At 34.3% G+C, this 27,874-nt stretch overlaps 2 protein-coding genes across 2 annotated transcripts in view; one reads left to right on the top strand and one right to left on the bottom strand.

Moving 5' to 3' along the window:
* The window catches only part of LACRT (lacritin), a 618,678-nt gene that overhangs the window by 75,434 nt on the left and 515,370 nt on the right, over positions 1-27,874 (top strand). The gene's annotated exons all lie outside the window — the stretch shown is intronic.
* Positions 17,418-18,353, bottom strand: LOC101403053 (olfactory receptor 9S13-like). The gene has a single exon (XM_004429173.1). It carries the CDS (start codon positions 18,351-18,353, stop codon positions 17,418-17,420), a length of 936 nt encoding a protein of 311 aa, XP_004429230.1.

The following is a 27,874-nucleotide window of genomic DNA, read 5'->3' on the forward strand; positions in this document are numbered from 1 at the left end:
ACAAAAGATTATAAGAGAATACTATGAAAAGCTATATGCCAACCAATTCGACAATCTGGAAGAAATGGATAAATTCTTAGAATCATACAATCTTCCAAAACTGGATCAAGAAGAAGTAGAGAATTTGAATAGACCAATCACCAGTAAGGAGACTGAAATAGTAATCAAAAATCTCCCCAAAAATAAAAGTCCAGGACCAGACGGCTTCCCTGGTGAATTCTACCAAACATTCAAAGAAGACTTAATACCTATCCTTCTCAAACTCTTCCAAAAATTGGAGGAGAGGTGGAAGCTCCCTAACTCGTTCTATGAAGCCAACATTACCCTGATACCAAAACCAGACAAGGACAATACAAAAAAAGATAACTACAGGCCAATATCACTGATGAACATTGATGCAAAAATCCTCAACAAAATACTAGCAAATCGCATACAACAATACGTTAAAAAGATTATACACCATAATCAAGTGGGATTTATTCCAGGTATGCAGGGATGGTTTAACATTCGCAAATCAATCAACGTGATACCCACATTAATATAATGAAGAATAAAAATCACATGATCATCTCAATAGATGCAGAGAAAGCATTTGACAAGATACAGCATCCATTTATGATAAAAACTCTGAATAAAATGGGTATAGAAGGAAAGTACCTCAACATAATAAAGACCATATATGAGAAACCCACAGCTAATATCATCCTCAATGGTGAAAAACTGAAAGCTATCCCTCTAAGAACAGGAACCAGACAAGGATGCCAACTGTCACCACTCCTATTTAACATAGTACTGGAAGTCCTAGCCAGAGCAATCAGGCAAGAGAAAGAAATAAAAGGGATCCAAATTGGAAAGGAAAAAGTGAAACTGTCACTATTTGCAGATGACATGATTTTATATATAGAAAACTGTAAAGAATCCACCAGAAAACTTTTAGAGGTAATAAACGAATATGGTAAAGTTGCAGGATACAAAATCAACATACAAAAATCAGTTGCATTTCTATACACTAACAACGAAGTAGCAGAAATGGAAATCAAGAATACCATCCCATTTACAATTGCAACAAAAAGAATAAAATACCTAGGAATAAACTTAACCAAAGAGGTGAAAGAGCTGTACACAGAAAACTATAAAACATTTCTGAAAGAAATTGAAGAAGACACAAAGAAATGGAAAGATATTCCGTGCTCTTGGATTGGAAGAATTAACATAGTTAAGATGTCCATACTTCCTAAAGCCATCTATAGATTCAATGCAATCCCTATCAAAGTTCCAACAACATTTTTCACAGAAATAGAACACAGAATCCTAAAATTTATATGGAACAACAAAAGATCCTGAATAGGTAAAGGAATCCTGTGAAAAAAGAACAAAGCTGCAGGTATCACACTCTCTGATTTTAAAATATACTACAAAGCTATAGTAACCAAAACAGCATGGTACTGGCACAAAAACAGACACACAGATCAATGGAATAGAATCGAAAGCCCAGAAATAAACCCACACATCTGTGGATAGCTAATCTTTGACAAAGGAGCCAAGAACATACAATGGAGAAAAGAAAGTCTCTTCAACATATGGTGTTGGGAAAACTGGATAGCCACATGCAAAAAAATGAAAGTAGACCCTTACTTTACACCATACACAAAAATTAACTCCAAATGGATTAAAGACTTGAATGTAAGACCTGAAACTGTGAAACTTCTAGAAGAAAACATAGGCAGTACGCTCTTCGACATCAGTCTTAGCAACATATTTTCAAGCACCATGTCTGACCGGGCAAGAGAAACAATACGAAAAAATAAACAAATGGGTCTACATCAAACTAAAAACCTTCTGCATAGCAAAAGGAAACCATCAACAAAAACGAAAAGACAACCTAACAATTGGGAGAAGACTTTTGCAAACCATACATCTGATAAGGGCTTAATCTCCACAATATATAAAGAACTCATGCATCTCAACAATAAATAAACTACCAACCCAATTAAAAAATGGGCAAAAGACCTGAACAGACATTTCTCCAAAGAAGATATACAGATGGCCAACAGACACATGAAAAGATGTTCAAAATCATTAACTATCAGGGAAATGCAAATCAAAACTACAATGAGATATCACCTCACACCCATCAGAATGGCTATAATCAACAAGACAGGAAACAACATGTGTTGGAGAGGATGTGGAGAGAAGGGAACTCTCATACACTTCTGGTGGGAGTGCAAACTGGTGCAGCCACTATGGAAAACAGTATGGAGATTCCTCAAAAAATCAAGGATAGAACTACCATATGATCCAGCTATTCCACTGCTGGGTATTTATCCAAAGAACATGAATACACCGATGCATAAAGATACATGCACCCCTGTGTTCATTGCAGCATTATTCACAATAGCCAAGACTTGGAAGCAACCTAAGTTCCCATCAAGGGACGAATGGATAAAGAAGCTGTGGTATATATACACGATGGAATACTACTCAGCCATAAGAAACGATGAAATCCAGCCATTTGTGACAACATGGATGGACTTTGAGGGTATTATGCAAAGTGAAATAAGTCAGAGGGAGAAGATCAAATACTGTATGATTTCCTTCATTAAGTAGTGGATAATAACAACAATAAACAAACACATAGAAACAGAGATTGGATTGGTGGTTACCAGAGGGGAAGGGGTGGGGACGAGGGCAAAAGGGATAATTTGGCACATGTGAGTGGTGATGGGTTGTAGTTAGTATTTGGGTGGTGAACATGATGTAATCTATGCAGAAATAGAAGTATAATGATGTACACCTGAAACTTATGCAATGTTATAAACCAATGTTACTGTAATAAACAAAAAATAAAAAAAAAAGATAATAAAACTAGAATTCAACAATAAAAAGATATTGTCTGAGTAAATCTATACTGAAATAAAAAATCTCATCTAAAAAATCCTTGGATGAAAGAGACCATTAAAAGTGAAAAGAATAATTTATATAATAATGAAAGCAAAAGCAAATTACATTGAAAACTATGCAACAGTTTTAAATATAATTAAAGAAAAAACAGAAAATAAACTAACCAAGCACTCAACATATGAATTCAGAAACAAAACGTTAACAAAATCAGAAGATCGTGGGAAATAAATTAAAATAATTATGTAGATGTGTAAACGTATATGCAGATATCATATTAGTGAATATAATGTGTGTATTTACATATTGATTTAGTAGTACTGTATTTATGAGTTGCAATTTTCAGCACATATAAGCAAAACAAAACCAGAACAGCAAACCCATGTAACACCTAGAATTCACATCATACGCTAATATGGAACTCAAAATTCTAATGGCATGAAATCAAACACTTGGCAAATTTAGTTAAGTAACAAAAATAGGAAAAAATTCTGGGGATTAAAAATAGAAAGTATACATAACTACAGACATTGAAAGAATTAAATTATTATAAGACATCTTTTATGTCATTCCATGGCAAAAATTTTTCAAATCTAGAGGAAAATAAGGATTTTCAATCAATATATAAGTTGTAAAAATGATCCAAGAACATAAATATAAAGTAATGAGACCAATAAGCATAAGTAATACTGGAAATTTTATCAAACATTTATTACTAAGACCCCCCTGACGAGATAAATTACAGCAACTATGTTACATTTTTTTTAATTTTTATTTTTTGCTTCCTGATGGAATCATTAATGTTTGTATGATTAAGGCTATTATTGGTATAATATTTTGTACCATTCCTTTGTACAATTATTTGGGCAAAACCAATAACTTATGTTACTATAGCACTTCCAATACTCGTTTGCAAAGATTGGACAGTGGCAAACTTGATTATGATTTGGAGAAAACAAAGAACATAGAACATTAAATAGGCTCTCTCTTTCTTCCTTCTCCAGATATATAAATGAATATACAGATATTCATATATATTTGCAGATATTATATTATATTAATACATTTAATGTGTGTATTAATTTAGTAGTACTGTATTTATGACTTGCAATTTTGAATACACATAAGCAAAACAAAACATGAAAAACAAACCTATGTAATAAATAGATATCATACCATAAAATGATTACATAGGAATATGAAAAATCTATATTGACTTTAAAATTTATTTTAAAAGAATCTGTTGATTTTAAAAAAAGAGAAAACAGAGCCAGCCCTGATGGCCTCCCAGTTAAAGTTCGGCACTCTCCACTTCAGCAAGCCGGGTTCAGTTCCCAGGTGCAGAACCACACCACTCATCTGTCAGGCAGCAGCTCACATAGAAGAAACAGGAGAACTTACAACTATACACAACTATGTACCGGGGCTTTAGGGGGAAAAAGGAAGGAAAAAGGAGGAAAATTGGCAACAGACGTTAGCTTAGGGGAAATCTTCCCCTGCAAAAAAAAAAAAAAAGAGAGAGAGAAGGAGAAAGCATATTCACAGCCTATACATTAAAAAAGAGAGAGAGAGAACAAACTTTAATCTTCAAAACTTTTAGATGCCTTTAGTTGAAATTATTCCATAACAAATTATTGAAAATATTGCTTTTGGTCTATTCTATAGTTTTATGGATGGCTGGAGGTCAAGGAAAAGATATTTTTCTCAACAATATCGTTTTCACAGCATTTTTCACGTCCCTATTCATTAGACTATAAATGAGAGGATTCAACATAGGAATGATAAGAGTATAGAACACAGCTATAATCTTGATTTTCTCTGGTGAGGAGATGGCCCCAGGTTGGGCATACATAAAGAACACAGTTCCGTAGAATAAACTCACCACAGTGATGTGACAGCTGCAGGTGGAGAAGGTCTTACTCCTGCCGTGGGTTGAGGGAATCTTCAGGACAGTGGAGAGGATAGAAGCATAGGACACCAGAATGCCAGTTGTGGTGGTGATGATGATGAGAGTGGATAGAATATACAGTACAATCTCATTCACGGATGTGTCAGCACATGAGAACCTTCATCAGGCTGGGACATCACAGAAAAAGTGGTCCAGTCTGTTTTCTCCACAGAAACGCAAACTCAAGGTGAAACCTGTTTGTATCATAGAGTTAATGCATCCACAGATATAGGATGCCATCACCAAACGAACACAAGCCTGCTGAGACATACGTACAGCATAGAGGAAAGGCGAGCAAATGGCTGAGAAGCGATCATATGCCATCACAGCTAGAAGAAAGCCTTCAGTCCCAACACAGAGAGCAAAGAAAAAGAACTGTGCTGCACAGCAATTGTAAGAAATTTTCTTGTCCTTGGATAAGAAAACAGCCAGAGTTTTGGGAGCAATGACTGTAGAGTAGCAAAGATCTAAATAGGACAAATTTCTGAGAAAGAAATACATAGGTGTGTGAAGTCTGGAGTCTATTTTAATGACAACTAACATGCTGATATTTCCCACAACAATGACCATGTAGATTAGCAAGAAGAGCGAGAATAAGAGAGTCTGTACTTCTGGAGACGTTCTGAACCCCAGCAGAATAAACTCAGTCACCTCTGAGTAATTGTTATTTGGCTCACTCTTCATAGCTGAGACCTATCTGAGAAAATGAGTGGATGATCAAGAAGCCTGTGGAAAGCCTTGCCAACTTTTGGTTCCTGAAGTTCCCAGTAAGAGAAAAAAAATGCTAATAGAAAATGAGGTTTTCTTGGCAACACATCCGACAGAATGCTTTACATTTGGAAGTACTCAAATACACTACATATAATTTTTTTAATATGTATTGTGTTACTCTGCTACGGGAAATGTGGATGGGACAGTGAGGTCATCGGTCGTTTTATAGAGCTCTGGAATCAGATGGACCGAGTCCAAATTTTACCTCTTTCAGTCTAAAAGAACCTAAGAAAACTTCCTACACTTTCAATGCCTTGAAGTCCTCTTCTGTCAAATGGAAGATACTAATATCTGCTTTATACGACTGTTGTGAGGATAACATGAAACTGAGTAAGAAAACCAATATTTACTTTCAGTTAATAGAACATCTTAAAAGCATAATAAATGTTAGTCAGAAAAAAATAAACAAACAAGCACCTAAAAAATTATTTTTGCTTTAGGAATGGAAAATTGGGTGAAAATATAAAACAATTCCTTTTACCACCACAAAATGCAGTTAATCTGGCTGTCTTAAAACATTCTGCTATTTAAAAGACATTAGGAAAGATGGGATTACTGCTTCATGAGGGAGAATGAAGCCTCAGTCTTAGAGAAAGTCATCTGAAATGAGAAATCAAACTCTTACCTCCTACACTAACCATACACTGTTCAACCTCCACCGCCTACTTCAGAACAGCAAATCTCTGATTGCCGGCAGCTTTGCTCCCTTGTTGGCAGCCAAACTCCAGCACATCTTTTTCATTTTACTGTCAGACATTTACATCTTAGAGACGTGAATTTTTCTGTTTATATAGGAGCATTGTGGTTGAAGTACAAGACTAACCTCTCCAACAAGAAGTGGTTTTTCCTTGCACATGTTGTTAATTAAAGTGAAGACGTTAATGCAAATAAAAAGGGCAAAAAAGATCTGTATTACATAGGTTTTGCTCCATGCTTTTTTAAGTAACTATCAATCTTAATATCAAACACTAGGGCCGGCCCCGTGGCTTAGCAGTTAAGTGCGTGCGCTCCGCTGCTGGCGGCCAGGGTTCGGATCCCGGGCGCGCACCGACGCACTGCTTCTCCGGCCATGCTGAGGCCACGTCCCACATACAGCAACTAGAAGGATGTGCAGCTATGACATGCAACTATCTGCTGGGGCTTTGGGGGAAAAATAAATAAATGAAAAAAAATTAAACACTAAAAAGGCATGCAGATAAATTACTAATAATTTTTAAGATATCTGAAAAATTAAGCCCAACTGGAAAAAATTTTTATATTATAATTCTGTGGTTCCATCACTATATTTAATTTCTGAACAACAGTGAAAAAGTCCTTCTCGTCAAGGAACTTAATATTGTATTTGAAGTAATATTGTATTTTTATTTAGAAATTTTCATAAATTTAAAAGTACAATAGAGTCCAAGGAAGTGAAACTAATTATCATAGCTTCTGTTACTATTTTTGTGAATTCAAAGTGTTTTACTAGTTAAAAGCATGGCATTTTAATTCACATAAATCTGAGTTTTAAGCCATGTTCTGCCACTCACAAGCAGGTAATCTTGGGAAAATTGTTCAAATCCATGAGCCTCTGTTCTCTCATCAGCAAAATATGTCTTAGAACATCTACCAAACAGGATTGCTGTTGTAAGGATTAGACTCAATCACATACATGAATTAAAAGAAATATTTAGCACCTGGGAAATAGAAAGTGCTCAATAAATAATGGATATATGAGAGATTGAACAGGAAAAAAAGATAATTTTTTGCTTAATTAAGAAAATTATCTTCAGAAAAGGTTATGATTTTTAAAAAACAGATACGTTTTGTGAGATCTAGCAGATTCTGAAAGAACCTTCATTGAAAAATTTTAGTAGCTAACTGTTCCTTTAAAATAAGCTTTAAGGAAAGTTTAATTAATTACAAACATGCTTTGCAGTATATATCAGATTTATCCAACTTTCTGAGTACACTTGGTAAGTGGATCTATTTATTTATAAGTCTCATGTCCCTCATTTTTACTCCTTAGAAGCAAAAAAGAATCTTAGACTGGGTCTTCAGTTTGAACCTCAAGAAATATCTTCCTCATTATATTATGCAAAGACAGAATTGAAAATTCCTGCTATATATTATCTGCCATAAGTTCTAAGTTCTTTGATTTACCCATGTATATATACAGTATACATATATATATAGCTATAATTAAAACCAAACAAATAAATTAGAAAAATATATATAAAAGTATGGTCTTTTTGAGCAGTAATAAGGGCCCTGGAGTTCAATTAGGTCATTTTTGCCAAACTCCCCCATTCCTCAGAATCATCTGGAAGGTTTTGTTTAGCTTTTCTTTTAATACTGATTCCTGGATCACACCATATTCTTAGTTAATCTAAATACTGAAAATTGTCTATTAGTGAGATGAGTGTGGGGAAGCATTCATTTATTTTTTCAGATTCCCAATTAACTCTAATGAGGTCAGTTCCTACATAGAAGAAGTTTGAGAATCAGTGAATTTGGTCTTCTTATGGCTTCCTGGCAGAATAGCAATTTTCTCACTCAAAGCCATTATTAATTATAAAGATTCTTCTAGAAGAATACTCTTCACCCTTCATTGTTTTACAAATGTCACTTCCCGGGATTTCTGTCTTTATTCAACATAAATATGTAATAAATATAACCCATTTCTTGATTTTCTTATGCCACTGGATACTAAAATTAGTTAGATTTATTTAATGGTGGTCATAAAATGCTGCTTGTATGAACCAGGCTCACCCCACTGCTGAGGCATTCATTTAGTTTCTTCACATTTCCACTTTATACACCTACTTTTATCTTGGGTTCTAAAAGACTTTTAAAGAATGACAAATGTAGAGAGTATGGTTTATATATAGTTTGAGGTCTTGGTCAGGAAAATTTGAAGAAGCTTCTGAGATTTTATGAAACTCCAATAATTACAAATAAAATGTTGTGCATTTATATAACAGTTTTCATAATTTATAGCAAACTCTGAAAACAATTCCTAACCTAAAATCTTTAAAATTAAAAATGACAAATGAGGGGCTGGCCCAGTGGCGCAAGTGGTTAAGTGCGCGTGCTCTGCTTCTGGGGCCCAGGGTTCGCAGGTTCGCATCCCGGGCACGCACCACCACACCGCTTGTCAAAGCCATGCTGTGGCAGGGTCCCATATAAAGTGGAGGAAGATGGGCACGGATATTAGCTCAGGGCCAACCTTTCTCAGCAACAACAACAACAAAAAAAGACAAATGATACACCTACTAAGTCAAGAATAATTGGACAATGAAAACAAAGAACATATGTGAGTTTTTTACCTTCAACTTCTCAAAGTATCTTCTAATATGCATCACTCAGTCAACTAATATCACAATACCTGGTACATAATTAGTATCATATTTATTTTATTATTTCTTTTATAAACTTGTATTTAGTAAAGAAAGCATATTTTGGGGTCAGCCCAGTGGCATACTGGTTTAGTTTGCACGCTCCACTTTGGTGACCGAGGGTTCACAGTTTCAGATGCTGGGCGCGGACCTGTGCAACGCTCATCAAGTCATGCTGTGGTGGCATCTCATATACAAAATAGAGGAAGATGGTTACAGATGTTAGCTCAGGGCTGATCTTCCTCACCAAAAAAAAAAGAAAGAAAACATATTTTATAAAATAGCTTATAATAGCCACACACTATTTTAAAATTCTGTACCAGTCCTACTATACTGATTTGCAGTTACATGAGTATTCTTGTATAGTATATCTTCATTGTCTCAAACTACTCTCATTTTGAATTTTTATGTAAATCTATTAATTTCTGAATGTTTATATACTCCACTCTACCAGCACTTATAATCTTTCTCCAACACAGAGTATCAAACATATTTAAATTTCTTATTTTCATTATACTTTTCACAATCTCCATTATTTTTTTTTCATTTTTCAATCATATATATTCCTCATCTGTAAGCTGTAGATAACAATAGTATCTTCTCATAGATTTGCTGTAATATCAAATAAGTTAATACAGGTAAAGCCAGCACTATATATAATATGTAAGCTGATATTATTATTACTTCTCAATGTACTGTGAAAAACTAAGCTCAATTCCAATAGCAACAGTAGAAATGACATACACACTAAAAATACTCAATAACAAGGAAAAAAAAGATAAAAGAGCCTGCCCATGAAAGGGGAAATGTGTAATCTTTGACAACAAAGCAAATTTTTAAAAAAGCAGAGCAAAGCCCAATCATCTATAAGGTTAGAAGTCTATAACACAATATCTTATGAAGATGTAAGTTTCATATTCTATTTCTTTCCTGTAGTTACGGAAATGTTCAAAAGTCGCCTCAGCTGCCTTGAAGAGAGTAAGTTGTTTCTGAGGCATGAAGGCGACTGTCTTCCCAAAAGTCTAAGAGTAGCAGAGTGGAGTCTACCAGAGATAATCAGTGTAGCTTCACTGTCCAGAAAAGAGGATTAATAACACCTTTTATGTAAAAAGACCTGCTACTCCTGGGCTAAAACACAGAGGTGATCAGACTTTAGATTTTCAAATATAAGAAAAGATACATGACCGACTCTTGGTATAGTGATTCCTGGAAAGGATAAGGAATTGTTCTTATACAAAAAAAGAATTATCCCTGGTCTGTGAATGATCAACACCCACATCATTTATGATATAGAATCAAAGAGGATTCTTGAAGATGGAATAGAAAATGCTGAGAACTAAGGAAAGCTATCCTAAGAATCAAAGTGATATCCCTAAAAGATTTTCGCTTTCAGAGAGTGAGACTATTATTCAAAAAAAAAAGTAATGGAAATAAATAACTTTCTTCTTTGAACATCATACAGACTTTGCAGGCCACTTTAGAACAGTTCTATCCATAGGAAATTTAGGTTTAGTTGCTGTCAATAGCTCGTCAATGTTCAATGAGAAGCAATGGGTGTATGATATTGACCATAACTATGGAAGTTCCTATAATTCAAAAGAAATTGATAATTCAAAAAAAATTTAATAACTGATAATTCAAAAAAAATTTAAAAACATAACTAAAATAACTCCCTTCATGCTACTCGGGCAGATTGGAAAAGAAGTTTAATTTGACTTGAAAACTAAAGGAGATAGACTTCTGATTCTGGTCAAGATGAAGTACTAAGAACCAGATTCACTCTCCTCCCTAAATCAACAACAGCAACAAAAGAAAGCCTCTCTCTCTCTCTCTATCTCTCTGTCTCTGTCGCTCTTGCTCTCTCTCTTTCCCCTCCCTCTCTCCTTCTTCCCTTTGATATATAGGTATCACACACAAACACACTGTGGGGGATCAGAATTGGCCACCTCAAAATATATCTCTTTGACTTGATTATTTTTAAGAACAAAAGACTGAAAAATACTTTAACCTTCCCCCTACCTGCCTAAAACAATTTAAGATAAAAGGCCTGTCTGGAGGACCGGCCATCACCATAGATAACTCTGGGTATCAGTAGACTGTGAGAGTCCTTGCTAAGCTCATTCTTACCAAAGTTCTGTTTACCGAACATTTGCTTTTCCATCTCAATGTGAATTGCCTTCCTCCCCTTTAAGTCCCAAACCACTACCCTCAACACTCTCCTTTGTCTTTAGCTGAAGATGATATTTAAGCTGACAGCTTGCGTTTGTTTCTGAAGCCAGAACCTTCCAGGAATCCTGAGCAGTTCTGTACATCTTTACCTGGATCATACCATTCTAGTTATTTATTAATCTGTATGCTCATATTTTATAAACTTTTTCTTACTAATTTTAACATGTTTAAAGGAAAGGAAATGTTTGAAATGGGTCAAAAAAGACTCTAAGCCCTTGACAAGACTCAAATATACATTTTTAAATATCTATAAAATTATAATGACCTCATATTTCTTATCTGTTAAATGATACAATAATATTTTCTGAAAAAAATGCTTTTACATTCCATATCATTTGTTTATAGTATAAGAACAATTGAACTATATCTACAATTTTACAAGGCTCAGAGACCTACAAAAGATGAGACATAATACTTTGTTGAATCTTAAAAGTTGAAAGGTAAAAATGTGACATATTTGCTAAACATGGACACAAATGATGTAATATGGGCTTATATTTCTCAAAGATGAAAACAGCGGAAATATTATTTTCTCAAAACAATCCTTAAAAAAGGAACATGTATAGAACAAGAAAATGTTAAAAATGACAAAATTGAAGAAAAATAATATGTTATAGTAATGAGTGTGAACAACATATACTACCCTCATTTTAAGAGAGTTACATTTCTCTTGGGAGAAGGGAAACTTGATTTATAAGAAGTCACAGCTAAAAGAGATTACATAGAAAAATTGAAAATTGAAGGATAATAACATACATTATGGATGATATACTACATTATGGGTAAATACAATAAACTTTCCTTCCCTTGAGTTTTCTAAACTATGTTTGATGGTTGAAGCAAAAATTATAATACTGCCTTCTGTCGTTCTAAGTGTATGTACATGAAATATTTAAGAAAATTATATTGTTAATGCAAGAGGGTAAACAGACATAAAGGGAGAGTAAATTCCTATACTTAAACACAAGTGATGCAACATAATTTAGACTTATATTTCTCAAAGATGAAAACAGTAGGATAATTATTTTCTAATAGTGAAATACAAAACAAAGAAAGAAAGAACAAAGATATTAAAAATGGCAAAAGTGAAAAATAACAGATTATTACAATTAATGTAAATGAGATAGATCCCTCTCATTTAAGAATAAGTTGTCTCTATTGCATATACGTGGGGGGGGAGATGCTTGAGTTTTAAAAAATCACAGCTATATAAAAAAGTTAAAAATCAAAGTTTTAATAAGATATACCAGATAAAATTTAAAGATAAGCCAAGTGCCATATTGATATTAAATAAGGTAGAATTCAGGATAACTCGCTTCTAAATATAGCAAAGAAATGCATCTATATAAATAAAATATGTAACTAATTAGTGTATATCATAATATACAATAAATAAAAAATTATTGTAACAGAGAAAATGACCAAAGTGACAAAAACAATAATTTAACACATTCTGCTTGTGATATACCAAAGACACAACAGTTAATGAAGTTGGAGAGATTTGAATAAAATTATTAATACATTTGAGTTAATAAATATCTTTATAATATTAAAACCTGTAGAGGATAAAACTTTCTCTGAGCCACTGCCGCATAATCTTTCCCTCTACGGGCTTTGGATTCAGAAAGTTCTGTGTTCCAGCCCTGACCTTGCTTGCTACTGATTATGTGAAAACAAGCAGATTGCTTAATTCTTCTAAGACACAATTTCTATACTTGTAAAATATATTAATTTAAACTATACGTTTAGTATATATAATGTTGCCTTTACCATAAGTTTGATTTGAGGAGTAAAGAAGTACCTGTGAACTTTACGCAGCACCTGACATATATAGAAAGTATTTTTAATTAATATCAACACTGTAAGAAAGTACTGATAGAAACTTTTCAAAAATTGACTCCTTCGTAAGTAGGCTTTAAATCTAATATTTAATTGTGAAACTCAAAGAATTGAAGGTTTAGTAAGGTTTAGTAATCTGAATTCATATAAAATAAATGCATAATAATTTTAAGTTCTCTGAGTCCTAGAATTATCCATTAGAAAATACAAGCTAATAAAGATTTTTGTCAAAATAGCAAATAATATATAAAATATATTGAAATACGTTAACTAAAAAAAGTGTGGCTCTCACATATAGAAACTCCACAGCATTGTTAAAACATAAAAAAAGAGATGATGATGATGATGATGGTAATAATAATAATAGCAGAAACTACCCTTAATTGAAGACTTTCTGGTGCTAAAAGCTTGGGTTATAGAATTTTATGTAATCCTCTCACCTGTTGAATGAACTAGGTAAACTGACGATATCCCTTCAACCTTAAAACCGCTCAAGGACTTCTCAAATCTGTGATCAGCGGTAGCACAAGGACTTAAACCCAGGCTGTCTGATACCAGAAGCAATATGCTTAGCCTTGTTCTCACAAATGTGTATTGTAAACAGATCAATTACTTGCCAGATGATGATATTCTGCTAAAAACAAATAGAAATTATTTTTAAATGCAAAATAATCCTGAAGTCACTGAATTAACAAGTAATATTAGCTGAGAAATTTTTGAAAAAGATGTAGCCCTATCAGGCATGCAATCTTATTGTGCAACAAGTATGTGATACCAGCATAAAAATAGACAAACAAATTGATGGAACAAAGCAAAAAACTTGAAATACAATCTAGTGTATATAAAATGTACTATATGATCACAACAAAAAATTTCATAAATTCATAAACCAAAAGGAATTATTATATTTTAGAAATTTGGGGCAATTTGGGTCATAGTGATCAATATTTTACCAGAAGACCAGTAATTTCCTGTTCCTGCTATAGCATGGCTATGTATCCTATAGAGAAGTAGCTGTAGGACTTATTTGCCTCAAGTAAGAGGACCAAATTGGAAACAAAATATCACTTTTATTTAATTAGCCAGAATTGGAGTCAAATTAAACTAGAGCATTTGGGGAAGCCAAGACTTCTTGGAAGTCTTTCCCCTTCTGCCTAAATTCAATTATTAATAGCAGTTAAGGGGAAAAAAAAACCTGCCACAGTGAGGTGGTATACAAGCCATGTGTGAGAGAGGAAGAGAAATGAAAGAAGTAACTTTCTGGTCTGACCCTTGTGGATGAGTGTCAGAACAGTGACAAACCACCTCTCTACATTATTAAAACAATGACTCACTCCCACTAATACATTTGGCTCAATTAGGTTCCTGAATTCTTATTTAGTAGTCATATATCTAAAGAAAGGAAAGAAAAGCAGAGAAAGTAGGGCAAAAACTTTCATTTTCTCTCATTTTTTTTTGTTCCTTCTTTCCTTCTCTTTTATCCTTTTTTTTCTGAAAGAAATTGTACCACAAATGAGTGAAAGAGGTGAAAACTCAGAGTGGAGAAAAAAGATTTGTGCAAAGTCTTCTTGTGAAAGATAATTATGTAAATGTTAGAAAAATTGACTAATTGATAGAAAAGAACTTGAGTAAGGACTTCAATCCACATCATAGAAAAAACACTTTTATATCAACTAAAATTTCACAATAAGATATTAAAAAAATAATATTAATAACATTTATCTGATTTTGAGTGGGTAAGTATATGTACTAAATTAAAAGAGACAAGACCAATAAATAAATTTATATACAAATGTTATTCTGATCTACACCAAAAATACATTCAAATGTTAAAATTAAATAGACACACAGAATAATATTTGCACAAATAATGGCAGGACAATGGGTCAAATTTTTTATAGTTCAAGGACTGGCCCCATATCTATACCTCCATTCAGAAATGATTGCTTCTAGGTTGTGAGATCACATTTTCAGAATATTCCATATGCTTTGAACTAAATATTTGGATAATAAAAGTTCTGGGGCCATAATGGTGTTGAGTTTTGGATACACGAAGTTACTTAGTCTCTCCACACCAATTTCCTCTTTTGAAAATGGTGATAAAAATCACACATGGCATATAGTACCTGTTCTTTATGTCTCAGCTTTTATTATTATAAAGTGTATCATTTTACATTAAGAAGAAAATGGAGAAATATAAATTAGTAGAATGTTATTGACACACATTTTCCATGTGAAAAGTTGCTTTTCCAGTGATGTATTGTAGACCCCCTTTTTTTTTTTTAATATAAATTTTTTGTTTATTGCAGTAACATTGGTTTATAACATTGTAAAAATTTCAGGTGTACATCATTGTACTTCAATTTCTGCATGGACTACATCATGTTCACCACCAAAATACCAATTACAACACATCACCGCACATGTACTGAATTATCCCTTTCACACTCCTCCCTCCCCCTTCCCCTCTGGTAACCACCAATCCAATCTCTGTCCCTATGTGTTTGTTTATTGTTGTTATTATCTACTACTTAATGAAGGAAATCATACGGTATTTGACCTTCTCCCTCTGACTTATTTCACTTTGCATTATACCCTCAATGTCCATCCATGTTGTCACAAATGCCTGGATTTCATCGTTTCTTATGGCTGAGTAGTATTCCATTGTGTATATATACCACAGCTTCTTTATCCATTCGTCCCTTGATGGACACTTAGGTTGCTTCCAAGTCTTGGCTATTGTGAATAACGCTGCAATGAACACAGGGGTGCATGTACCTTTGCAAATTGGTGTTTTCAAGTTCTTTGGATAAATACCCAACAGTGGAATAGCTGGATCATATGGTAGTTCTATCCTTGATTTTTTGAGGAATCTCCATACTGTTTTCCATAGTGGCTGCACCAGTTTGCACTCACACCAGAAGTGTATGAGAGTTCCCTTCTCTCCACATCCTCTCCAACACATGTTGTTTCCTGTCTTGTTAATTATAGCCATTCTGACGGGCGTGAGGTGATATCTCATTGTAGTTTTGATTTGCATTTCCCTGATAGTGATTTTGAACATCTTTTCATGTGTCTGTTGGCCATCTGTATATCTTCTTTGGAGAAATGTCTGTTCAGGTCTTTTGCCCATTTTTTAATTGGGTTGGTAGTTTTTTTGTTGTTGAGATGCATGAGTTCTTTATATATTTTGGAGATTAAGCCCTTATCAGATGTATGGTTTGCAAATATCTTCTCCCAATTGTTAGGTTGTCTTTTCGTTTTGTTGATGGTTTCCTTTGCTGTGCAGAAGCTTTTTAGTTTGATGTAGTCCCATTCGTTTATTTTTTCTATTGTTTCTCTTGCCCGGTCAGACGTGGTGTTTGAAAAGATGTTGCTAAGACCGATGTCAAAGAGCGTACTGCCTATGTTTTCTTCTAGAAGTTTCATAGTTTCAGGTCTTACATTCAAGTCTTTAATCCATTTGGAGTTAATTTTTGTGCATGGTGTAAGGTAAGGGTCTACTTTCATTTTTTTGCATGTGGCTGTCCAGTTTTCCCAACACCATTTGTTGAAGAGACTTTCTTTTCCCCATTGTATGTTCTTGGCTCCTTTGTCAAAGATTAGCTGTCCATAGATGTGTGGGTTTATTTCTGGGCTTTCGATTCTATTCCATTGATCTGTGTGTCTGTTTTTGTGCCAGTACCATGCTGTTTTGGTTACTATAGCTTTGTAGTATATTTTGATATCAGGGAGTGTGATACCTCCAGCTTTGTTCTTTTTTCTCAGGATTCCTTTAGCTATTCGGGTAGACCCCCTTTTCATAGGAGTAGTAACTCTAAGGATACTACTGGTCAGAATATAAATCTGTACCTTTGGGAAAGAATAGGACCTTTACTCAAAAGTGTTCTGTATAACCATTACCATTCCATTTTGCCACCTACACAATGGGACTGTTATCTTTTCCAATCAAATATCAGTTTACTTGCTTTGTAGAATAAAAAAGGTTAAAGAATAGTGCACACAAATATAATATTGTTTTAATTAGTATGTAATAATAGCTCTTAATATTTACATCATAACCAAGGAAAAATTGAAATGAAAATATTATTACCACATCATAAGTTCAAAACATATATGCTTTCATATATTCCAAGCAAATAAAATAATTATGCATATAACTATATTATTAGAAATATTATTTTGGAAAATGTAGAAAAATATTTGTTGCCATATATACATATCTTGATATAATAATTTTGATATAATTGATATAATAATATAATCATTGATATGATAATATAATTGATATAATAATTGATATGATTGATATATAATGATGGCTATGATATAATAATATAATTGATATAATAATATCATCTCCTGTGTAATATTCTTTTCACAGCATCTTTCACACCTCTGTTTCTCAGACTATATATTAGAGGGTTTAGCATTGGTATAATAAGTGCATAGAGCACAGCTACCATCTTGCTTTGCTCTGGTGAGGAGATAGCCCCAGGTTGGGCGTACATGAAGAACACAGTCCCATAGAATAAACACACCACAGCTATATGGGAGCCACAGGTGGAGAAGGTCTTACTCCTGCCATGGGTTGAGGGGATCTTCAGGACAGTGGAGAGGATAGAAGCATAGGAAACCAGAATGACAGTTGTGGTGGTGATGATAATGAGAGCAGAGAGAATATACAGTACAATCTCATTCACAAAGGTGTCAGCACATGAGATCTTGACCAGGGCTGGGACATCACAGAAAAAGTGGTCCAGTCTGTTTTCTGCACAGAAAGGCAAATTGAAGGTGAAGCCTGTTTGTATCATGGAGTTGATGCATCCACAGACATAGGATCCAGTTACCAATCGAACACAGACTTTCTGGGACATGTGCACAGGGTAAAGGAGAGGGGAGCAAATGGCCGAGAATCGATCAAATGCCATGACAGCCAGAAGAAAGCCTTCAGTTGTGACACACAGGGCAAAGAAGAAAAATTGGGCTGCACAGCCATTGTAAGAAATGTTCTTTTCATTAGACAAGAAGTTGGCTAAAGTCTTGGGAGCAATGACTGTGGAGTAGCAGAGATCTAAACAGGACAAATTTCTAAGGAAGAAATACATAGGCATTTGAAGTCTGGAGTCCATCTTAATGACAATTATCATGCTGATATTTCCCACCACAGTGACCATGTAGAGCAGGAAGAACACTAGGAATAGGAGGGTCTGTAGCTTTGGAGGGGTTCTGAATCCCAGCAGAATAAACTCAGTCACCTCTGAGTAAGTCCTATTAAGCTCACCGTTCATAGCTGGGACATAGGCAGAACTGGAGAGATGGTAAAAATGAAAGAAATGAGTGATCAGGATACTTGTTTTAGTAAAAATATCTAGGAACCAACATGGAAAAATTTTTGTTTAATTATCTTCCCAATATTTTACAAAACACCAATGAACATAAAGAATGGATTAACATTTTTAAAAAGTCTTCCTAGTGAAGAGTTCAGTCTGATTGGCTAGCCTTTTTAGATGCAGGTTTGCTCTCTAAGTGTGCTTTGGGGAAATGGAGGTCTAGGAAAATGTCTGGAATCAACAGCTTTTTTTTTTTTTTAATTTCTTTATTTAATATCAATTATAGCCATTGAAGTTGCTTCCTTTAGTGGAAGTAATTTCTCACAGACATTATAATCTACTTACGATTTTATTCAGAGAGTAATCTATTCAATTATGGTCTCATTTTATTTTTTAAGGATTAGTTTATCCACTAAAGAATAAATATACAAAGATTGTATCTGTCTCTCTTATATTAGGAGAAAGACTTCAGATCCTGACAAAAACATCGTCCTTTTACACACTAACCACATTTCCTTATCTTTCATTATTTTTGTCCCTACGGAAATATACACTCTTAGTGGCACAGTTTGTCTGCTACAAAGAAAAGTGACACTTGTTTATATTTCCTGAACACAGTAAAATCAGTTTCCTCCCCTTCCTTCTCTTCTACCTTTCTTCCTACCTTCCCTCCCTCTTTTGTTCCCTTTGGATTTTGCAGTTTGGAATGCAAGTGGAGAATCTAAAGTCTTGGACAGAGATTTTCCTGTCTTTTCAGAAACTTCCAAATCTTATTAGAAATACAAATATCTGTGCATGTGAAAGATAGAAGGCACAAAAGACAATTTAAAGACATTACAAATGAAAAGAAAGAGAAATATCTATTTAAACAAGCGTACATCATATTTATTTAGGTTTATGCTATTATGACTATAAAATGTTTGTGCATAAAATATAGTGAGAGGTAGAGAAAAGAATTAATTTTTATTCTAATTTTATGAATGGAGAAACAGACAAAAAAAAGATATAAGAGGCTAATTTAGAGTAATGAGATTGAGCAGCGGAGTGGTTTTCTATTCAATAGTCTATGATAAAACATAGAAGAAAATTGACAAATGACAAATTCAAAGATTCACATACTATGGAAATGTATTTTAAAATATTATAATTATATGAATTTATAATTCTATAGATATATAAACTATATAATTATAATAAAATTATATGTGATATAAATTATACAATGTCTCATAATGTTTATAAATTTTTATTGTTGTCATTGCTACAATTTCACTAATTTTGCTATTCTTTTAAGGCTGGTTGGGACTACGGAAGTATATTAGAATCCATTTGGTCCAGTTACAACATGTACTTTCTTGAAAAAATTAAACGTTAACAGAAATGTTGACTGACTGATTTTAGAAGGCATAGGAATGATCAAAACAACCTCTGGTAGGGCCTATTGACTACAAAAATGCTAGTCTCCTTAAATTCATATTTTACATTAACAGGTTTCTGATTTCAACAGAAAAATTAAAAAAAAGAAAGAAAAGTAGTTATCTAAAAGAAGAGTGTTGAGAATAAACAAATTAAATATAAGACAGTCTCAAGAATGAATACTAGTTCTTATCTTAGTAAACCCTCACTGTATTTGAAATCGAGTACATTCATGAAGAAATAAAATTATGAAAAGAAGCAAACCTTCATTTAACAGGAAGTTTTTCTGCAACATGGATTGTACTTTCTCACTGTTCATATCATGATTCAAATTGCTAAAATGAACAAGTACTAGCAGAAATCATAGCTTCTCTCTCTCTAACTTTACCAAACTTTTCATCGATTAAACCAACAAGTAGACCTGAGATGGATCCTGAGAGACATTCTCTCATGGGGAGGGAAACCAGAGTGTAGGCACTTCCTCTGCAAGACAATCACCAGGGAATAACGGTCCCTCTCACCAGTAATGTATTTTGCATCATAATACAAAAAAAAAGGAGAAGAATAAATTATTAGTTAGTAAACTTACCAGACCCTTAGAAAGTTAGAAGGGCTTTCTAGGAGACATGGGAACTAACCTTCTACTTATAGAACAAAACAATACAAAACCACATTTCGCTGAGAAGTACTTGATTCTTCTTTTATTTTCACGATTTACAGAGTGGGAAATTCACAGTATTTCCTTTGAATGGATTACAAGTCTTACTTTTAGAAACTCATTTCTTATCTCTACTGTAAATCCATCATGCTTGTATTAGTCAGAGGAAAATTAATACAGAGAATAAACTAAATGGTTAATGGAAGCATTGAAGAAAGGGGATTTTGAAGTAACGTAGAGATTAGGAAGAGCAGGCAGTCATACCTCCATCTATGATTTCAAGGCACAAGAAGAGGTGGTGTTAAAAGATCCCAGACATCTCACAATTCCTTCAAGAGTGAGAACCACAGTGAGAACCATGGTTCCCACTAGGTGCTGGAACCAAATAGGGAAACACCCCAAGAAGCATATTGAAAGAGAAAGAAATCCCCTCTCTTCGTACATCCTCAGTTCTGCCGTCGTCATGTGAAAGCACCATGGACAATAGGTCAATGAATGAGAGCAGCTGGATTTGGCCCACAGGCTATAGTTGGATGACCACTACCCTAGAATAAAAAATAGTTTCTCAATTAACATTTTGGAAAATAAAGAACCTTACATGAAATTTTTCAAGACTTTTCACAATCACATTCCGTGCATTTCAAAATGTTCCTAGAGATCCTCGTTTATTCTGGTAACATTTCCCTTTAGCTAGAACAACTTTCTTTGGCATTTCCTATAGTGTTTATCTGGAATAATATATTCTCTTAGTTTTCCTTTATCTGAAAAGTTCCTGATTTTGCCTTCAATTCTGAAGTGTATTTTTCTCTATATAACATTTCGGTTTGGTCTCCCCCCATCTGTAAGCACTTTAAAGACGTTGTTCCATTGTCTTCTGGTTTGAATTGTTTCCCATAAAAAGTCTAAGCTCTAATTTGTATTTGCTTGCATGCAGTCTCTTTTTCCCTCCGCTATTTCACCAATGTTCTCTCTTTGACTCATTTTCATAAATTTTACTCTCATGTGCCTTCATTTGGTTTCTTTCCGTTTATCATCCTTGGGTTTTGTGAACTTTCTTGCATCTGTGAGTTTGTAGTTGTCATCAAATTTGAAAAAACTTTTTCCCATTGTAGGATCTAACATTTTTCTGTGCCTCATCTTCCAATTACATTTCTAATATTTTCTCACTTCTCACTGAATGTCTGTTCATTTTTTCCTTTTTAACTCTATGCTTATGTTTGATTTGTTTCCATTGCTATGTGTTCGAGGTTAAAGTCTTTTCTTCTTGATTTGTTTCCTTTTTCTGAGGAACTGCACTCACTCACTGCTTTTTGTCCTATATCTGAAAATAGTTGGTCATATATTTTCTCCGGAGTTTAGTTTTTTGTTATGAAATGCAAATCTTGTGGTAGTCGTTCTTTCATGAGAAGATCTGGAAACATCTTCAATTCATTATTTTTTAAATATTTCATGACCTTTACATTTGTAGTGTAAACAAACACTTCAGTGAGATTTTATTATTCTTTATGTATTGAAGTATTTTATTTGTTAATATTCTGCTTAGAACTTTTGAAGTTAAATTTAGATATCTCTATTCAGGATATTAGTGACTTGATCTCTAAAGAGTACAGTCTCTATCAGGGCCCAAGATAGGAGCTGTTTCTCAAAAGGAGGACTTGGATAAAACTTGCTTTCCTCTAAATCCTTAGAAGCCAGCGCTGTGAATTTCCAATCAGAGTTTGCCACAGTTTCCACAGAATATCTGATTTTCCACAAGGACTCAGAGCATCATTGGGTGTTCTAGTCCATGAATTCCAAGGGACAGTGCTGCTTATTCTGATTCCTGAACCAGCTGAAGAACACTGATGTTTTATGGAACCAGGTAAATCTGGGTGCATCACAGCCGCACACGCACTAAGAAGTATTATATATTATCCTCAAAATTCAAAACAGCATTTAACTCTTCATAGTAAGGGTATGAGTGATACAGCAAACTTTCTTTCAGTTTGAAGGGAATAAATAAACATGTCTCAGCTCACTGGATCCCAGAGTTGGCACAGTCCTAAATTTTCATATGATAGATTTCCCATCCTCTGTCACTTAAGTGACTTACTAAGGAACTTAGAGTATCAACTATGGTATGATAAAGAAACATTATAGCCAATATCAGTCACTAATATACACAAATAAAACCTTACAAAATATTAGCAAAAAAATGAACTGTAATGTATAAAAATTGTTGGTCAAAGAGTACAAACTCCCAGTTAGAAGATGAGTAAGTCTGGGGATCTAATGAGCAGCATTGTAATTATAGTTCATAATGCTGTATTAAATACTTGAACATTGCTAAGAGAGTAGATCTTAAATGTTCTCACCACAAAGAAGAAAATGGAAAATTATGTGATGTAATGGAGGTGTTACCTAAAGCTATAGTGTTAATCATATTGTAATGTATGTGTATCAAATCAACATCTACACTTTAAACTTACACAATGCTATACGTCGATTATATCTCAACAAAGCTGGGAAAAAAAGAAATAATATCTCATCACCAAATTGCACTTCTCACAGCAATGTACAAAATGTTTTAATAGTAAAATATTACTAAATGTCATCATTACATTAATGGATTAAAGAAGAATAAAGTAAATTTCTCAACAGGCAAGGAAAACCATTTAATTGAATTCAACACTCATTTATATTACTAAAAAGTCTTAATCAACTAAAAGTAGAAATAAAAGAGAATTAAAGAAAGACTTCCATAAGATATTTTTAGTGAGAAACCATTGGAAGCCTTCTATTTAAATAAGGAATAAGACAAGGATATCCACAACCAATGCTTCTAGTCTTCATGTTAGCAAAGGATTATAGCCAATGAAAAAAGAAAACAATTAAAGTTTAAAGAAAGAAATTGTAAATTTAAAATGAAAATAAAAATGGAGGGGCTGGCCCCATGGCATAGTGGTTAATTTCCACCTCTTCTGCTCGGCGGCCCAGTTCATGGGTTCAGATCCTTGGAGTAGACATACCAGTTGTCAGCCACGCTGAGGCGGCAACCCACATACAAAATAGAGGAAGACTTGGCACAGATGTTAGCTCAGGGCTAATTTTCCTCAAGCAAAAGATTAAAAACGAAGAGGAAGGTTGGCAGCAGATGTTAGATCAGGGAAAATCCTCCTCAGCAAAAAAAAAAAAAAAAAAAATATATGTAAAGGGGAAAAAACACATCATTTTAAAATATAAATATTTTCTCCACTGAAAGTCTACATACAAATTATCAGGGTAAAATCTTCTTAGATTTACCACCAATATTTGCAATACATGCTAAACCTTGGTTTAGATCTTCTAGTTTTCATGTGGTGAATATCACCATGAGTTATCCCGTCCAATATGAAAGAATTTTATTTTGCTTTACGCATATTATATGCGTATTTTTATGTGTCATACTTCTTTTTTTTTTTTTTTTTGGTGAGGAAGATTGGCCCTAAGTTAACATCTGCTGGCAATCTTCCACTTTTCACTTGAGGGAAATTGGCCCTGAGCTAACATCTGTGCCAATCTTCCTCTATTTTACATGTGGGCCACTGCCACAGCATGGCTTGACCAGTGGTGTATGTCCACGCCTGGGTCTGGCCCACTCAGATCTGGGCCACCACAGTGGAATGCTCCAAACCCAACCACTATGCCACCGGGCCAGCCCCAATGTGTCATATTTTTATAAAAATAAAAGCGAGGGCCGGCCCCGTGGCTTAGCGGTTAAGTGCGCACACTCCGCTGCTGGTGGCCCGGGTTCGGATCCCGGGTGCGCACCGACGCACCACTTCTCCGGCCATGCTGAGGCTGCGTCCCACATACAGCAACTAGAAGGATGTGCAGCTATGACATACAACTATCTACTGGGGCTTTGGGGGAAAAAATAAAAAATAAAATTAAAAAAAAAAAAGCGAATACTGTGTCAGTCTTTGTACATGATCATGTGTCTACTGATCATGAGTATTATACAATCAATGAAACATATTTATATTAATATTTCACCTGTACATAATTATTCTAAGAAGATTGAACTTTTCTTTTTGATTGAACAATTAACCATATTGTGGACTGGAAAAACAAGACCACTCGTGTAACTGTATTAAGCTAATTAAACACAGGGAACACAACAATTGTAACCATTATATATCATCACTTCTCACTCATTACTGCCATGTCATCATGGATGACAAGACAAGGGAGTAGTCCTATTAAAAACTCAAGAGGGGGCTGGCCCCGTGGCTTAGCGGTTAAGTGCGCCCACTCCGCTACTGGTGGCCGGGTTCGGATCCTGGGTGCGGACCAATGCACCGCTTCTCCGGCCATGCTGAGGCCGAGTCTCACGTACAGCAACTAGAAGGATGTGCAACTATGACATACAACTATCTACTGGGGCTTCGGGGAAAAAAAAAAGGAGGAGGATTGGCAATAGATGTTAGCTCAAAGCCAGTTTTCCTCAGCAAAAAGAGGAGGATTAGCATGGATATTAGCTCAAGGCTGATCTTCCCCACAAAAAAAAAAAAAAAAACCTCAAGAAATACTTGGAACATAAAACACTCTTTCAAAGTTTGTTTTCCTTCTGAATTTGGGATCTTAATTAGGGTAAAGTAACACCAAAAATATTATCAAAGGTGGCTGGTCATTACATGAACATTTAAGCATAGGGCATAGATGTTTTGAGATGAGACTGAACTCTTAACATTATTAATCAGAGTGGTAACATTCAAAATAAGCATAGCTGTAAATAATTATTAAATTTTAGCTTTATTAAAAGTAACAACTTCTATTAAAAATGATTAGGGCATCTGACAGAAATCACAAAGAAAGTAACAGGTCTCCGGAGGCCAGCTCTTGGTGAGAAAAGGAGTTAAACTTATCAAGTCCAGCAAAGAGAATTTTTATTTCATTAAGAAAAAACTCTATGTTGAAAGAATTTGTTTGGAAGTATTGTTTTATCTTTTTAAAAAAATTCATAAGCTTTCTTAATAGTCAATTTATACTTTCTTTTCTAATTTTTTAAACAAACAAATAGGGGTCAGACCGGTAGCGTAGTGGTAAAGTTTGCATGCTCCACTTTGGCCACCCGAGGTTCGCAGGTTCGAATCCCAGGCATGGATTGACACATCGTTCATCAAGCCATGCTGTGGCAGGCGTCCCACATATGAAACAGAGGAAGATGGGACAGATGTTAGCTCAGATGTTAGCTCAGCTCACCAAAAATAACAATAATATTTGTGGTGCAAGCCGTTAAGTGCGCGCGCTCCACTATGGCAGCCCGAGGTACGCCAGTTAGGATCCCGGGCGTGCACCAACGCACAGCTTGGCAAGCCATGCTGTAGCGGCATCCCATATAAAGTGGAGGAAGATGGGCACGGATGTTAGCTCAGGGCCAGTCTTCCTCAGCAAAAAAAGAAGAGGATTGGCAGATGTTAGCACAGGGCTGATCTTCCTCAAAAAACAAAGAATAATAATAACCATAATAATAACACAAATAAGATAACAAACTTAAAGCCAAACTATAACTTTAAAAGTATAAACCATATTGTATATAAGACAGTATACATACCACAAAGAATTTTCTATCTTTATTGAAGTTTTACAAAGAGCCAATATGTTTTTTATATACAAGTATACAGAAGAGTAAAACTATGCTTAGTGCTGCCCTATGTTTGTATCATTTGTCGTTACCAAATTAAATTTCTTCATAAGCTGATCATGTGGCAAAGATTTCATAGGACCAAAGATCATTCATTTATTAATTTTAGTCTTAAGTTTTAAAGCCAGTACAAAAGGACAGAAATTATATCTAATTTGATAAACTGCAGAAGAACAAAATCACTGTTGACATTAACATTTTATCAGAGAGATTTATTATCCAGAGATTATACATGGAACAATTACATCCAGATGTTTGGTACAATTTCTTGGGAGTTACAAAGGCCAACTCTAAAAATGTGTATTACTATTATTCAATAAGCTAAGCACGTATATTTACAATTTCATAATCTTAGATTTTTGTAGAAAGAATGATAATTTATGTGATATATAAAACCAGTATAAGATATGCTGGAGCCTAATTTAATTAGATTTTCAATGAGAAATTAATCCAAGTTTACAATAAATAAAGTGTTTTGATTGTATTATATTTTTTGTTGTGTTAAGATCTAAGAGAAGCTATATAGCAGAATTATCCAACCATTTGTGCATTGATTCCCTCTGGTAGGATAGCTTTTCCTTATGTATTTAAAGTAATTCAAATGTTTAGATGTTTCTATTAATGCATGTTTTTGTCTATTTGTTTTTAGACTACTGACCATTTTATTTCTGTTTCTTATCTAGCAATCCTACAATAACAAAGTTTTTGTTGTTGTTGTTCATTTTTTGGTCGGCTGGTTGGTTGCTTGGTTGATGTTTTTATAGTGGCAGCTTCTGGGAGAAAACGACCATTCTTACAGACATTGGAAGTTTATCTACCCCTCTCTACCTAGGAATTATTCAGTTTTTTAACTTACGTGGAAATGAACCAGAGATGCTTTAGTAAATAGGAGAGCTCTTTGTTCCCCCAAGCATGGAGAACTAACTTTAATCCATTAAATATTTACAAATATTTCCTTTCCTTTGATGTAGGTCAGTCTATTTGAATTAGATCTCCTTACACTGAATAAATAAGACAGATCCCTATGATAAACTAATCTTCAAGAATGACCCCCCAAAACTGACCCCAGGTATATGGGGCTGTAATTAGAGAGAGTCTGTTGTTGAAAAGTTTAATTACCTTTCTTTTTTAAGGAAAAGAGAAGCTTGTCTTAGAGTTACTCAGATAACTGTCAGCAGTGGGTTTACAGCTTCAAGCATAGCTCAAGGAAGACAGACAAGACAAGACAACGTAAGCATTTCTCCCTAGAGCCTAACTAAAATGGTATCAGTGCAGTGTGATGTGACATAGGGAGAGTTTCTCAACCATGTGGTTATAATCAGGTTACAAACTTGATAAGCCCATAGTTCCCATGACCTGGTTGTGAAAAGTGAATGTCTCAGTCACACAAGGATTCTCAGAATCTTGCAAAGTGACATCTGAACACAGGTGGATACCAACCTCTCAGCACTTTTCTCTTAGTAGAAAAGACCAGAAATCTGCAAAAACAACAACAACCAAAAAAGATTTTAAAATATATAGTAATCCTGATCAGCAGTAAACCAAAAGTAACTCAGAAAGTCATATTTGCTGAAGTTTGCAATTCAGCAGTAAGGACAAGATGGCCAATGATTGATGAAACAGATTCCCAAGGTTTCTGCCCCTTATGGAAGGAATAGAATTAGACTTGGCTAAGGATGAGATTCACTGAAAAAGCCAAAAGTCTTGTCATTGATGCCAATGAGATGAGTCAATCATCAG

This window comes from Ceratotherium simum, chromosome 17 (genome assembly GCF_057802395.1).
Source record: "Ceratotherium simum simum isolate JZ-2026a chromosome 17, ASM5780239v1, whole genome shotgun sequence".
Classification (NCBI taxonomy): domain Eukaryota; kingdom Metazoa; phylum Chordata; class Mammalia; order Perissodactyla; family Rhinocerotidae; genus Ceratotherium; species Ceratotherium simum.

Coding starts and splice junctions, on each gene's coding strand:
- LOC101403053 (XM_004429173.1), bottom strand. CDS start 18,353: ATGAACGGTGAGCTTAATAGGACTTACTCAGAGGTGACTGAGTTTATT.